General features: G+C 65.5%; 3 protein-coding genes across 4 annotated transcripts in view; 1 reads left to right on the top strand and 2 right to left on the bottom strand.

The window, feature by feature from the left end:
* The first annotated feature begins 245 nt into the window (after positions 1–245).
* TYSND1 (trypsin like peroxisomal matrix peptidase 1) lies at positions 246–2,292 on the top strand. Its single transcript, XM_074924278.1, has 4 exons — positions 246–1,283; positions 1,377–1,510; positions 1,600–1,785; positions 1,888–2,292. Exons 1-4 carry the CDS (start codon positions 271–273, stop codon positions 2,091–2,093), a joined length of 1,539 nt encoding a protein of 512 aa, XP_074780379.1. The 5' UTR covers positions 246–270; the 3' UTR covers positions 2,094–2,292.
* A 1,006-nt stretch (positions 2,293–3,298) lies between these two features.
* On the bottom strand, positions 3,299–8,482 carry SPOCK2 (SPARC (osteonectin), cwcv and kazal like domains proteoglycan 2). Of its 2 annotated transcripts, XM_074924413.1 has the most exons (11): positions 8,193–8,482; positions 6,017–6,025; positions 5,769–5,814; positions 5,364–5,478; positions 5,152–5,254; positions 4,949–5,057; positions 4,742–4,861; positions 4,425–4,643; positions 4,041–4,103; positions 3,757–3,894; positions 3,299–3,654 (listed from the first exon to the last, which is right to left on the bottom strand). In XM_074924413.1, exons 1-11 carry the CDS (start codon positions 8,388–8,390, stop codon positions 3,509–3,511), a joined length of 1,266 nt encoding a protein of 421 aa, XP_074780514.1. In that variant the 5' UTR covers positions 8,391–8,482; the 3' UTR covers positions 3,299–3,508. The 2 variants fall into 2 exon arrangements, with proteins under 2 accessions (XP_074780514.1, XP_074780513.1); XM_074924412.1 differs by lacking the exon at positions 6,017–6,025.
* Positions 8,483–11,442: 2,960 nt separating this feature from the next.
* The window catches only part of ASCC1 (activating signal cointegrator 1 complex subunit 1), a 37,739-nt gene continuing 35,453 nt past the window's right edge, over positions 11,443–13,728 (bottom strand). Inside the window, exon 10 of the mRNA XM_074924237.1 lies at positions 11,443–12,050. Within this exon, the coding sequence (XP_074780338.1) occupies positions 11,937–12,050 (114 nt within the window). The 3' untranslated portion in view covers positions 11,443–11,936. The remainder of the gene's footprint in view (positions 12,051–13,728) is intronic.

Raw genomic sequence — 13,728 nt, 5'->3', positions numbered from 1 at the left:
GGTCGCGCTCTAGGATCCGAAACGTCTCCGCCCGCCGGCCCGGCCCCCTGAGGCCGCGGGTGACAGCGGCCGCGGGTGACAGCGGCCCCGGCGCCGTCCGCGGGGGGGCGGGGGGCGGCACCGCCACGTTGCGCGCCCCGCCCCGCCGCCGCCAATGGGGAGAGCGCAAGGCCCCGCCGCGGCCAATGGGCGGGGGGGGGAGCGCGCGGGGGCGGGGCTATCGCGTCCCCGCCCCGCCCCCGGGTGGCGCCCGGCGCGGCGGCCGCCGCCATGGCGGAGGAGCGGGCCTGCTGCGTGGTCAGCGCCTGCGGCCCGGCCGGCGGCCCCTGGAGCTGCAGCGGGGTGGTGCTGAGCCGCCGCCCCGGGCTGGTGCTCTGCCGAGGCGCCGTCTTCACCCCGTTCCTGCGGGCCGGCCCCGCCGCCTGGGCGCAGCCCCGCGCTCTGCCGCCCGACGCCCTCCAGCCCCGCCTCAGCGTCCTCGTCCTGCAGCCCCCGGCCACCGGCCTCGACGCCCCGGCAGCGCCGCGGAACCCGGCTGGCGACGGCCCGCGGCGGCACGAGGCCCGGCTCCTGGCCCTGGTGCCCTGCGGAACCTTCCGGCAGGCGCTGGCACGGGCCTTTGGCCCGGCGGAGCGGTGGCGGTTCGGCGGGGAGGCGGCGGGGGACGACGCGCGGGCCCTGCACTGGTTTGCCTGGCTGCGGGTGCCCGGCCTCGACACCCCTGGGGGCGGCTGGACGGACCGGGCGAGTGCCGGCTGCCTGCGGAAGGGCGAGGGGCTGCTGGCCTGCGGCTCCCCCTTCGGCGCTCTCTGTCCCGACCTCTTCCTCAACACCCTGAGCAGGGGGGTGGTGAGCAACCTGGCCGGGGAGGAGAACGCCCTCGTCCTCACTGACGCGCGCTGCCTGCCCGGCACCGAGGGCGGCGGCGCCTTCCTGCCCTCACCCACCGGGCCGCTCCTGGTGGCCGTCATCGCCGCCTCCTTCTGCTGGAAGGGCGCCGAGTGGGTCGGGCTCACCCTGCTCTGCTCCCTCGACGCCATCCTGGGCAGCAGCGCCGGTGCCCTGGGCGATGCCGGGGTGGTGGTGCCGCCCATGCCGCCGGCGCAGGGGGTCACAGCGCAGGCAGGAGCCGGGCAGGACCCCCTGGGCTGGGCGGTGCTGGTGGAGTGCGGGGCAGCGTGGGGCTCGGGGGTGCTGCTGGCCCCCCGCCTGCTCCTCACCTGCCGCCACGTGGTGGAGTCGAGGGCCCCGCTCCGTGTGACGCTGGCGCCCAGCCCCGGCCGGTGAGTGCGGCTCCGCGTGCCCCAGACCTTGTCCCCAAACCTTGTCCGTGCCCCCCACCCCAAGCTGTGACATCCCATGTGCCATGTCCTTAGGGCTGCCGCCGTCCTCGGGGGACGCCTGGTGTTCGCCACCGAGGAGTCGTCCCCCTTCGACGTGGCAGTGGTGGAGCTGGAGGAGAGTGTGCCGGGCTTTGTCCCCCCGCGCCCCGCCGACACTTTCCTCCCAGGTAAGCAGCTGAGGGGGAACATTGGGGGTGCTGGCGTGGGGAGAGTCACCCCCTCGCGCTCACCTCTCCCTGTGCCCCCCCCCCCGCAGGAGAGGAGGTGAGCGTGGTGGGCTTCGGGGCACTGGGGCGGGCGTGCGGCCCCTCGGTGACGTCAGGGGTGCTCTCAGCCGTGGTGGCAGTGGCCGGATGCCCCATCATGCTGCAGACCACCTGCGCCGTCCACGGGGGCTCCAGCGGCGGCCCCCTCGTCTCCTCCCGCAGCGGATGCCTCCTGGGTAAGCTGAGGGGGGGTGGTGTGTGTCTCGCACGGGTTGGGGGTGTCCCATGGGTGTCCCCCGGCCAGACCGTGAGACGCCCATCGTTCCTCTCCCTGCCAGGGATCGTAGCCAGCAACACCCGGGACACCGACGCGGGGGCCACCTACCCCCACCTCAACTTCTGCGTCCCCATCACCGTCCTGCAGCCCCCTGTCACGCTCTACTGCCGCACCGGCCACCCCAACGCCTTCGCCACCCTCAACCGGGCAGGAGAGAGGGTGCGGGCGGCCTGGCGGCTCCAGCCGGGACCCCCCAGCAAGCTCTGACCCACCTGGGGACTTGGAATGGGGCCGGAGCTGCCACGGCCCCTCTTTGGCCCCAGAGGTGTTGGGGCCGAGCACTTGGACCTTGCAGGGCCGGCAGTGGGGGGGGGCATCACGGTGCCTTTGCCAGCCTGCTGGTGCCCCCAAACTGGGGGGGGGGGTATTTTGTTTTCTCCCTGGAGCCATAAATGCTGTGAGCTGAGGCTGTGGCGTCCTGTGGTGCCGAGCGGCCGGCAGTGGGGGGGTGGGGGGGTGGTCTTCTTCCCCACCTGCATGGGTGGTGAGTTCAGTCCATGTGTGTCCCCCCCACAGGGAGGAGGGGGGTGTCTGAAAGCGGTTTGGGGGTGACCCCACACATGGGAGGCACCTGCACACTGACTGGGGAGGTGTTTTGGGACCAGGGTCCTTATCGAGGGCTGGGGGGGCAGTAGGGATGCCCTGGGTCACATGGGGGGGAATGTGTCCAGGCAGGGGGCTTTTGGAGGGTGCGGGATTGATGGCAAGGGCTTTAGTGAGGTTGGGGTGGGGGTGGCAGGTCTGGGTTGGGGTCCCTGGCAAGGGCAGCCCCGGGGGGGCTGTGCCTGATATGGACCTGGCTGCGGTGGGGGCTGGACTGGGGGTCCTGTAAGGGATTGTCTGGGTTGAGTGAGGGGTCCTGCCTGGGGGGTTGGGGGGTAAGGGTTGGGGTCCCCTGCTTGGGGGTGGGGGGGCAGGTTGTGTGTCCGGTCTGTGTCCTGCTACACTCAGGGTCGGGGTAGGGGGGCAGTGTGGGGGCTAGTCTGGGGTTGGGGTCCTTGAGTTGGGGGCTGATGGGGGGGTGTGTGGAATGTGTCAGCTCCAGCCCCATGTCAGCTGAGTGTGGGGGACCCAACCCAGTGGCACTGGCAGGGTGGGGGGCCACTGGCACCATCCCTGCTCACCCCCCCCAGCACCCTGTGCAGGTGGGGCATGAGGACATTGGGGGGGGTGGGGGGGGGGGTGAGGAATGGGCAGGCGAGTGTTTGACACAGCACGGGGTATTTATTTCACAGCCGCTACACAACGCCAGGGGCCAGGGGGGGAGGGGATGTGGGCGGGGGGGGTCCCACACTTTATCTGGGGGGGGGGGTTGTATTTTTTTCCTTTTTTTTCCCACTTTTATTAGCGCCATTTGCCCGGTTGAAGACCACGCAGCAGCACACTAGGCCTACACGGCTCTACCCAAAAAAAAAAAAAAAAAAGCTCAAATTCGCACAAGCGCAGCCCCCCGCCCCGCTCGCCCCCTCCCCAGGCGAGCACCCCCCTGCCCCATCCCACAGGGCACTGGGGGGGGGATGCACCCACCCCATGCCACGCTGGCAGCGTGGGGGGGTCACGGGGTCCCCCCTGGCTGGGGGGCTGCTGCCCGGCCGTGCCGCCCACCGGGCTCTCCTGCTCCTCTACCAGATGTAGCCGCCGTCGTCGCCCTCGCCCGCTTCACCCTCCTCTTCCTCGCCTTCCTCGCCCGCCTCCTCCGGCTCCTTCTCCTCCTCGTCCTCCCAGCCCACGCTGCTCCCGAAGTCGCCCGAAAACCCCGCCGCCTCCTCTGCAGGGGCGAGGGCCAGAGGTTCACGGCCGGGTCTTGGGGTTGCAGCCCCCGTCCTGCCCGGATCGGGATGGGGCGGGGGGGCTCCCCCCCGGCGCTCACCGCAGTCGGGGCGGCCGCGGGCGCGGGTGCCCGTCAGCTCGGCGCCGTGCTGGTCCACGCACCAGCACTCCCCCCCGCCCGGCTCACACTGCGCCCGCCGGTAGTACCCGTCCTCGTCGCAGCTGGGGATGAAGGTGCCTGCGGGGAATCCATGCCCCCCCCCGCCCCCCCCCAGACACGTGCAGTGCGAGAGCCCCCCCCGCAGAGCTCCTCATCCTCAGCCCGGCTGTGCAGGGGCTCTGCTGGGGAAGGGGGGGGCGGGGACCCCGGGACCCCCCACTCACCCGGCGTTTTTTTGGCTGCTTCTTGGATCTGAATCTTCTCCAGCTCTCTGAGGCAGGGCGGCTCTGCGGCACCCCCACACGCCACTCTTAGGGTGGGCGGGCACCCCCCAGCCCCACGGTGTGCCTCCCCGGACCCCACGGCATGCACACACACCCCCCCATGCTGTGCATCTCCCCCCCCCCCCATGCTGTGCTCCCCGGTGACCCCACAGTGTGCATCCCCCCCTGACCCCACGGCAAACACCCCCACCCCACAGCCTGGATCCCCCATGGCCCCACGGGGCACATCACCCCCCCCCACAGCGTGCATCCCGCCAACCCCACGGTGTGCAGCCCCCCCCATCCCCACAGCACTGCTCACCCCCCCACCCCGCCCCGACGCACTTTCCCTCCAGAAGCAGAAGCACCACTCGGGAGCGGAGACGCGGCCGTCCTTGGAGGTGTCGCAGGAGTTGAAGAAGGCGCGGATGCACACCTCGTATTTGTCCAGGTTGATGGCGGCCAGCTCGGCCGCCTCCAGGAACAGATCCCCGCTCGTGTCCAGCCGGGCAAACATCCACCCCACCGCCTCCTTGCAGCTGGCCACCACGCTCCTCTCCAGCGCTGCAGGGCAGGACGCGGCCTGTGGCTGCACAGCTCCCCCCCCACTGCGGGGGTCAGCGCCCCACGTCCCCTCGCTGCACGGGCTGGGGGACACGTACCGGTGGCGGGGCTGGCGGGGAGCCCACCGGAGCCGTTCTGCTTGGCGTTCTCCCGCAGGAGCTGGAACCAGTCGCGCAGGCGGTCGCCCAGGTCGGCCAGGTCCTGCCCGGTGCACGGCTCTGGGGGACAGGGCGTCCGCGGGGAGGTGGCATCAGGCCGGGCAGGGCTCGGGGACTCCCCCCTGTGACCCCCCCCATCCCGCTCACCTTGCTTGCCGTCACCAGTGGGGCTGTGCGGGGTCGGGCAGGGGCACTGCCCCTCGCACCGCACCGTCAGCTGCTTACTGGCCAGGCACGCCTGCTGCTCCAGCTTGCACTGCGGGGCGGCAGCGGGACGTTGGCAAGGCGGGACACACACACACACGCAGCCCAGTGTCCCCCTCCCCGCGGTGAGGTGCCACTGTCCTTACCGCCGAGCTGTAGGTGTGGCCATCGGAGCCGCAGACGGCGGCGAGCGGGGCGGCGTGGCAGGGCTTGCAGCCCCCATGCCCCTTGGTGCCCAGCGGCTTGATCCTGTGCAGGGGGATGGTGCTGAGCCCCTGGCTCAGCCCCCCTCATCCCCCTCCCTCCACAACCACCTCCCCCCGCCAACAGCTTGACCCCAGCCCCGTCGCCCTCCTACCTGTGCTCCAGCTTCTTGCGGCTAATGCACATGGCGCGCTGGTAGCCCTGCGCCACGCACACCTTGTGCCGGCTGCACTTCACCTTCTGGCAGGGGTCCTTGGTGGTGTCCAGGGCTGTGGGGGGGGGCAGAGAGGGGCCGGGGCAGGCGCGGGGGGCAGGTGGGGACCCCCCGGGGGACCCCTGGCCACGCAGGCCGCCAGCCGGCCCGGCACAAAGCGCCATTCAGGCTGCAGCTGGGCGGCCGCCTCGGCACCAGCTGCCGCTTCCCGGCACGCACCGGCCCCGCTGCCGCTCCCAGCCGGAAGGGACCAGCCCGGGGGGGGTGTGCGGGCAGAAAGCGTGTCCCCCCCTTATGCTGGCACCGAGCCCCCTGTGCCCCATCCCAGCTCTGTCCCAGCGGTACCTTCATCCCCGGGCTGGTTGTCCTCCCAGCTCTTGATGTAGTCATCCTGCAAGGAGGGGAGAGCCTGGATGAGCCTGGCCAGGAGAGCCACCATCCCGCTCGGCGTCACCGGCCCGGCGAGGCGACCCCTGCACACACGTGCATCGCACACACACACCCCCCAGCAGGGGTGGGGAGCAACCTTCCCTCCCCCAAAAAAGTGGGCTGTTGCCAGGGCAAGGCAGCACTGGCTGCCCCTCGATGCTCACCTCCACCTCCTGGCAGCACAGCAGCGAGATGGCCCGGCCGACACCGCAAAAAAGAGAGAGAAAGAGAGAGCGAGAGCGCCCACCGTCAGCCCCGGGGCAGCCCAGAGCCCCCACTCCCAGCCCAAGGTGACCCTATGCCAGTTGGGCCCCCCAACCTTCCGAGGTGCCCAAAGCTCTCGTTGCCAGCCCCAGATGTCACCGGCACCCGCCACCAATATGTTCCCCAGTCTCTGGCTCTAGACCTTTAATCCTGGAGATAAAACCTTCTCCCATCGCCCCTTGGCCAGCTGGGAAAGGCAGAAAACAGGGATGGAAGAGGCATCGGCTGGAGGAAGGTCCCAGGAGCCCAGTGGAGCCCCTCTGGGATCCCCGTGGGGTGACAGTCCTGGTGCTGTCACCCTGTTTTTTTGATAGTGAACCCAAGGGGGGGCTAAGATGGATGTTGCTGCCTGGGGAGGCAGAGCTGCTCCCCCAGGACCCCGAAAGCATCCTGGGGGCGGGGGTGGAGCAGCAGGGACTCAAACCCTGCTGGCAGGCAGCATCGCTCGCCCCGCGGGGTGCTCCGGGGTGGGTTTCGTGGTGAGGCGGGAGCATCCCTGCGCCCCGGCGAGGGCGGGCAGGGTTTTGGGTGGCAGCTCGAAGCAGAGGCGCGGGAGGCAGCTCCGGGAGGAGGGGGGTGGTTGTCTCTCGCTCCGGCGCGGCGGCGTTTGCACCGCAATCGATCGCCCGCGTTCCCGTGCCGTGATTAGTAACACTGCGGCGCCCGGCAGCTCCCTGCGGCGCCGCTTTCGGCACAGCCACCGGCCTCCTCCCCGCCGCACCGCGGGTCGCGCTCCCCCCACCGGAGCTGCTCAGCCGAAAACCCCACAAATCCACAGGATTTGCTTATTAATCCACGTTAACCGCCGGCAGGGCCGCAGCCCCCCCATTCCCGGGCCCGGCAGCCCTGGCGCAACCGGGCGGGCCCCACACGTGTTGCTAGTGGGGTGCTGCTAGCACCCGGGGGTGGGGGGCTCTCGGCCGTGGCCCCCCCAGGGATGCCCAGCATGGCGGGGGCAGAGCCACACGTGCTCCCTGTCAGCATCCGCAGCCGGCCGAGGTCCCAGGTGCCCAGCGTTCTGGTGGGGGTCTCCGGGGAGGTGTTTGCCCCGTCCCTTGCACCCTTGGCCGTGCTCTGTCCCCCTAAGTGGTTTATTGGGGGGAGCGGTGCCCCCCGCCCTGCCCTGCAGGGGGGCACATCTCCCGGCAGCGCATCCCAGCTGCCAAGGTGAACCTGAGTGCACAGCTGAACAAAGACCCGGGGGGGGGGCTCGGGGTGTGCCTCCTCCCCGCCTGGCTGCCGCAGGACCCTCCCCAAACCCCCTCAGATGGGGCTGCAGCGCCGGGCCCCCATCCTGGAGGGCATGAGCTGGGGGGTAACGTGGGGGCAAGGGGTTGAAACTGAGCCCAGGAAAAACCCCCGACTGCCCCCCTAAAGAGCTGAAACTAAACGCCGCTGGGGCCGGTATTAACGGCTGCGTAAAAGCGAGGGGTTACGGGATCCTGAGCCGAATGTGCCAGGTCACCTGCCACCGCTCCGGCAGCGGCTGCATCCTGCCTCTGCCCTCCCCGCTCCCCGCCCCAGGGACCCCCCGCCCCGCCGAGCCAGGGCCGGCCGCGGCTGCCGCACCCCGCAGGGCTCGGGGGTCTGGGGGGCCCCTGCGCGGCCCCGACCCGCACTGAGCTGTCAGCGAGGGGCTGAGGCCACGGCGCAGCCCTCCCCGCTGCCCGCCAAGGGCAGGCAGGGCCTGCCCGTACCTCTGCCCGGGCCCTGCTGCCGTGCGCGGGGAGAGGGTGCCGGGGACAGCACCCCCAGGACCCCGCCGAGGTCGGCTTTGGCGTTGAGCCCTGGCCACGGTGGCCTCGGCGGCAGCCACGCCGGCTTCGGCGACGAGCAGGGTGGCGTCGGGCGCGGGCGGCTTCGGAGCATCCCCGGGGTACCGGGGCCGGCAGCCGCCCACGGCCGCGGCGGGATGCGGGCGGGCAGCGCGGAGCATCCCCGGCGGCCCGGGGCGGGGGGCCGGGGCCGGGGGAGGGTCGCGCTGCGGCAGCCGCAGCGGCGGGGCGGGGAGGGCGGGGAGGGGGCTCCCGGTGCGTCCCGTCCGCCCCCCCCGCCCCGCCGCCGGCGCGGACTCACGTCTCGGAAGCGGTTCCAGTGCTTGATCCTGCCGCCGTACTGGGAGATGGAGGAGAGCCACTGCTCGTCCTCCATGAAATTGCCGGGGCTCTCCCCCGCCGCGGCGGCCCCGGGGCCGGTGGCGGGGCCGGCGGCGGCGGCGGGCAGGAGCAGGGCCAGGAGGGCCAGGAGGGCGCGGCGCCCGCCGCAGCCCCGCATGCTGCCGCAGCGCCGGGGGGAGCGGGCGGCGCGGAGCGGCGCGGTGCGGAGCGGAGCGGTGCGCACGGGGAGGCGCCGGCGGCGAGTGCGGCCGCGGGGCGGCACCGGGCGGCACCGGCGGGAGGGCCGGGGCGGAGCCTCCGCCGCGCCCGCCGCACCTGCGCGCCGGCACCGGGGCGGGGGAGCCGCCGGCACCGCACGGCCCCGGCCCCGGCCCCGGCCCCATCCCGCACCCCTCATCCTGCATCCCTGGTCCCTGCCCTGGCCCCATCCCACATTCCCTGTCCCTGCCCTGGCCCCATCCCGCATCCCCTGTCCCCATCCCGCACCCCTCATCCTGCATCCCTGGTCCCTGCCCTGGCCCCATCCCGCATCCCCTGTCCCCATCCCGCACCCCTCATCCTGCATCCCCGGTCCCTGCCCTGGCCCCACCCCTCATCCCGCATCCCTGCCCCCACCACACCCCCATCCTGCACCCCTCACCCCCTACCCCCGGTCCCTACCATGTCCCCATGCCCCACTCCCCACCCCTTCCACGCCTCATCCCGCATCCCCTATCCTGCACCCCTGTCCCCATCCCGCATCCCACATCCTGCATCCCCAGTCCCTGCCCTGGCCCCATCCCCCATCCCCATCCCGCACCCCCTGCCCCTGCCGCGCCCCCTCCCTCCATCCCCACCAAACCCCTGCCCCACATCTCCCAACCCCCCACCTCCATCCGCTTGGGCCTGCCGAGGGAGGACAGTGACCACCGGCGCAGCCGGGTCGCTCCCAGCACACACATGGGTTTCCTTCTCACAGCGAGGAAGCACGGGATGGAGAGAAAACACAGCGCTGCCTTTTTGTTCGGGAAAAGCAGCGGCCACAGCCCGGGGCAGGTGCACCCGCCACCTCCGAAGCAGTGGTGCCGACCCCAAGCGAGGCTGCTGGGGCGGGAAGTACAGCTTCCAGGTGCTGTGCTTAGAGAAAAGGGTGTTGTTTTCAACTTCATGGTTAACGATGAGCCACCCTCCCGACCCGGGCTCCAGCGAGCAAAACGATGGCACGGAACAACTGCCCTCTTCCTCGGAGTGATCTGCAGGTGGGGCAGCCACCCCCCAACGCAGCCTTGGTGGGGGGAAGAAGCAGAGCCGCAGATTTCAGTTTTAACAAGTTTTAGGCAAGTTCTAAAAGTCTTAGGTTGTATCTTGCCAACCCTTAGCACTGCCTGGTTTAACAGGATTTCAATTCGTTGGTGCAGGACCATGCACAAAGCACAGTTTTATCATGCTCGGTATGAAACTGTTCTAATTGTATTTATGAATAATGATAGAAAAGGGCAAACCTTTGGTAAATCCATCCCAGTACATTTTCTTCTGGCCCCGACCCTCCGAAAAGCAGTCGGTGTGTTTTATTTAGGCGAGTAGCTCCCTTGTGTAAAGGGATACAGCCCCCAACTCTGCCCCTCTCGTCCCTGTAACGAGCACTCTCGTTTCAAAGCGCTACCAGCGAAGCGGAGCTGCCGCTCCACCAGACTCACGTGTGTGCTTAGCGTTACACAAAGGGATCAAGCGAGGTGGAAATTTAAGTCCACGCACAACAGTTTGTTGGATCACAGCCTAACCTGCGACTCCACAGAGGAGAGGGACAGACCAGAACCCTTAATTCTGCCCAGGGACAGAGGTGTGAAACAAAGTTAGCCGTGCCAGGCTACAGCGGCGGGATAAGCCGCTTAGCGCCGAAATTCAACCAACTTCCAAACTCTCACAGAAATAATTGTCCTTAAAACATGTCTACGGTAGCGTGGAAGCAGGGGAGCATCCTCAGAGTGGCCCTTCTCTGTAGAAAAGCTGCGTTTGCCTCCGTGCTGAGATGCTGTTTGCAAGGTCAAGGTTAGTCTGGCGTTGGGCGGCGGGAAGGCTCAGTCCCAAAGCCGGCTGTGCTACGCACCCGCCTCAGCCAAGGGGAACTCGGAACCGCCAGCATTAAGTGACAACGGAGGAAACGCCACCAACGTCCTGCTAAGGAAAACTCGAGTGCAAAGAGCACCCCACGCTCCGGAGTGCTCTGCTTCTCCCCGAGCATGGTTAAAAACCCAGCAGGCGGGCGCCTTCCGAGGCACATCCCTGCGTCCCGCGGCTGCGCGAGCAGCCCCCAGGTCTGTTCCTTGGGCAGCTGAAGGAGATTTGCCAAGTACCTCTTGAGGCTGGCGGGAAGATGACAGCAACCGGTGTGAAGTGCTCTCAGCACCCCCCCGCGCCGGGCTGCCGGCGAGCGCACCAGGGCTCCGCTCGCCAATGGTTTCGCCGGCGGCTCTGCCTCCTCCGCTCGAAGAGCGCAAAGGCGTTGGGCTGCGAGGAAAGCAGAGAGAGAAACCTCAACGGTTGTAACGGGGCACAAGCACGGGCTCCGGGGTAAAGGGCGACCAGCAAAACCACAGATGATTTGATTTCCTGGCAGGCAGGCTTGAAAGCAGATGTGGGCAATTTGGTTTCGGAAACCCAAACGGCAACGTGTTTGGAGGAAAAAAGGAAAGCTACCCCGAATCCTGACTGCCTCCCACTGCTCTCTGTGCTCGGCCACACAGTCAGTTCGCTTTGGGAGGAAACAGGGTGAAAAACCTCTTAAAACCGATGACTAGTACAAGCAAGAGGTGCTGGAGCAGCCCTGGCCCTAGGTAACACACTCACACGGCAGCAGCCAGGAATGGGCAGCAGCAGCCACTGCCACTGCCAGGTCGTTGCAAAACAACTAAACATCAGCATCTTCCATTTTTCAAAGTGTTCATCCTCAGGTGAGTTGAAAGCCTGTGTCGCTATTCTTACCAAACGTGGAGACTGCAAGAAAAAACAGCTGTCTTCAGATCTCTGAAGGATTCACAATGGTATCAAAGAGTTTTGTGCTCCTTTTAATGGAGAAACCACCCACAAGGCGTTTATGTTTTTTGACACGCTCCAGAACGGTCACTGGAAAGAGCTCTTACCATAAATGCTTTCTTATCAATGTAGTTGTGTGCTGGAAGTTTAATTACAGAAACTATCAATGCAACAGGAGATAAACACTTTGCTTTTGAAGAGAATTCATTTATTTGGAGATCTACATCACACAGGCACGCTGCTGGAGATCCAAGCAATGCCTGACCTCAATATCGTTAAATCATGCTCCAGGGAGCTCTCCTGATTTTAAATACTTATTTTAAGAACAAACTTCCTTCTTTTGAAATAAAGCCACACTTAACGCTGGTGATGCCCCAAAAGCCACCTGCACCAGTTTTTCTAGTTGTTTTCTTGGAAAACAAACAGGCAAGAGACATCAAACAGGTAACTCCGCGACATTTCAGTTACCAGTGGGGAAAGGAGGTGACGGACCTTGGTTCTCCCCAAAGGTAGGGCAGGCAGTGCCTGTAGGAAAAGCTGCAGGGAAATGCCACGGTTCCTGGCTGCAGCGTGCTTTCGAGGAGTGACAAGGCATCCCTGCTTGGAGTTCCCTGCTTCCCATCCAAAATTCGCGTCCTATAAAAACATTTGACTGAGGAATGGCGTGCCCCTGCGCGCGGAGCAGACCCCTTCAGAAGGTCAGCTGCCCAGACGTCGCGTAGTAGCCAGAGGTGTCCGAGGAGAATCTCTGGGAAAGACGCACCGAGTCCAGCTGCACCTCTCCGAAGTAGAAGTTCTCGAAGAGCTGAAAAAGAGAGGAGTAAATCCACTTGAGGGACACCCGGAGAAACACAGCCTGCAGCTGGTCCATGCATCTCTCCCAAGAGCTGGCCCTGCAAAAAGCCTCTGCTCATAGACTTGTTTTGCCTTTAACAAAACTATTCTTTAAGTTATTTTTCCCCCTAGAGACTGCACTTAGCCTTTAAAGCAAACAGGGTATGAAATGAACACCTCTATCTTCAGCAGCAGTTGCTCAAACCTTCCCTCCCTTGCTTTACGACTGTGTCTCATTTAGGGAGCTTGGGGAGGCCATTCACTGCCCCGAAGGCCACCACCTTGGGGTGGCTCTTGAGGTCGCTGGCTCCGCAGGAGCAAGGATTGAGGCCAGGACATTTTTATCAATCCAGGCCACAGGACATAGGACTTAACAGTTACAGCTCAGTCCTAATTCAAACTAGCAGGCTAGAGGCACAAGGCTCTTCATCCCAGCACTGACCCCGCTTTGTTCAACAAATCCTTCTTTGTTCGGCAAAGACTTGAGTGCAAATTAATGAAAGCAAGCCAACTCTGGGACCCGGAGGGCGTGTCTCTGCTGATTAATCCAATCTATGAAGCAGACCAAAAAAAAATGACATCAGAATGTCTTACAGGGAAGTTCAGCAATATTGCTGGAAAGGCATCGTGTCCAGGCACAAAGTGCTTCTCCGGTTCCATTAAGACTCAGCAAATTGCTTACCTGGAAACACAAGTCCTGCCTTAGGAAGAGCTTTTCAGCAGAGATGCTAATTTCAAAACTCTGCTTAAGGGGAGTGCTGTGAGTCACCGAGGGCCTGCGCAGAGCCGTCTCCCCACCGCTGTGTAGATCTCTGAAATGTCCCTTCCAACTGCCTCCTATTGAATTTTCTATCTGTCCCTGCTGGCATGGCTCAAGACAGTCGCAGACCCCTTCCTGCCATTACAGAAGGCACCAAGGCTAAGGGCCAGCAAAAGCTGATGCATTAATTACAAGTCCTCTTAGAGCCAATGGTGCATCAATTCCTCCATACTGCGAATCATCGAAACCCCAAATACCTAGTTAGCATCTGAAAGGCTGCCCTTCACCTACTCCGAAAAGGCATTTGGCTCTGCCTGGCACTGATTTGGGCACGACTGCTCTTTCGTTGCTTCTCCCAAGGGTATTCTACTTTCCAAATACGCCTTTTTCTGCGAGGGCTAGGTTTCTTTCAGGACAATTTCTGGCTTTGCCATCACTCCTCCACAAAGGAAAAGTGCCTTAGGGAAAGCAATTCCTTGCCTGTCTTCAGGGCAGAGCAAGCAGGGCCCAGGTAGGTGGGCCCGGACCAGACACCAGGCACTGTAATGACTCCACAGCTTGCCGGCTCATCCGGACAACTCTCCGCTCAGGATCTGGCTGAAATCAGCAATTCCTCATCGACACCCGCCAGTCAGAATGGCATCTCTGAAGAGAAGGGGTATTTATGCGTGCCAAGCCAGCTCTCAGTGACTGCTAAGCCCCTGCTTCGGTTTGAAACGGCTGCAGCTGCAGCCAGACGTGCTGCGGAGTGCTTGCCGCCAGCGGCCCTCTTGCCAGGGACCACCTCCTCCTCCCCGGACCTGCCTGCGTGGCAGCACCCGTGGTAGACCCTCAACCTGCTTCTGCAAAAAGCATCTGGGTTAACACAAACGAGCTGGGTTTCTCTGTG

The sequence above is a fragment of the Athene noctua genome, chromosome 21 (genome assembly GCF_965140245.1).
Source record: "Athene noctua chromosome 21, bAthNoc1.hap1.1, whole genome shotgun sequence".
Classification (NCBI taxonomy): domain Eukaryota; kingdom Metazoa; phylum Chordata; class Aves; order Strigiformes; family Strigidae; genus Athene; species Athene noctua.
Note: the sequence above shows the minus strand (reverse complement) of the source record. Positions and strands in the feature narration are given on the sequence as shown.

What these genes read in the sequence shown, in the direction of transcription:
- TYSND1 (XM_074924278.1), top strand. Translation starts at nt 271, where the DNA reads ATGGCGGAGGAGCGGGCCTGCTGCGTGGTCAGCGCCTGCGGCCCGGCC. An exon ending in CTGGCGCCCAGCCCCGGCCG is followed by an intron (nt 1,284 to 1,376) that starts GTGAGTGCGGCT and finishes CCATGTCCTTAG; the next exon opens with GGCTGCCGCCGTCCTCGGGG. An exon ending in CGCCGACACTTTCCTCCCAG is followed by an intron (nt 1,511 to 1,599) that starts GTAAGCAGCTGA and finishes CCCCCCCCGCAG; the next exon opens with GAGAGGAGGTGAGCGTGGTG.
- SPOCK2 (XM_074924413.1), bottom strand. Translation starts at nt 8,390, where the DNA reads ATGCGGGGCTGCGGCGGGCGCCGCGCCCTCCTGGCCCTCCTGGCCCTG. An exon ending in CAACCAGCCCGGGGATGAAG is followed by an intron (nt 5,479 to 5,768) that starts GTACCGCTGGGA and finishes CCCCCCCCACAG; the next exon opens with CCCTGGACACCACCAAGGAC. An exon ending in CTTCTGCTTCTGGAGGGAAA is followed by an intron (nt 4,104 to 4,424) that starts GTGCGTCGGGGC and finishes GGGGTGCCGCAG; the next exon opens with AGCCGCCCTGCCTCAGAGAG.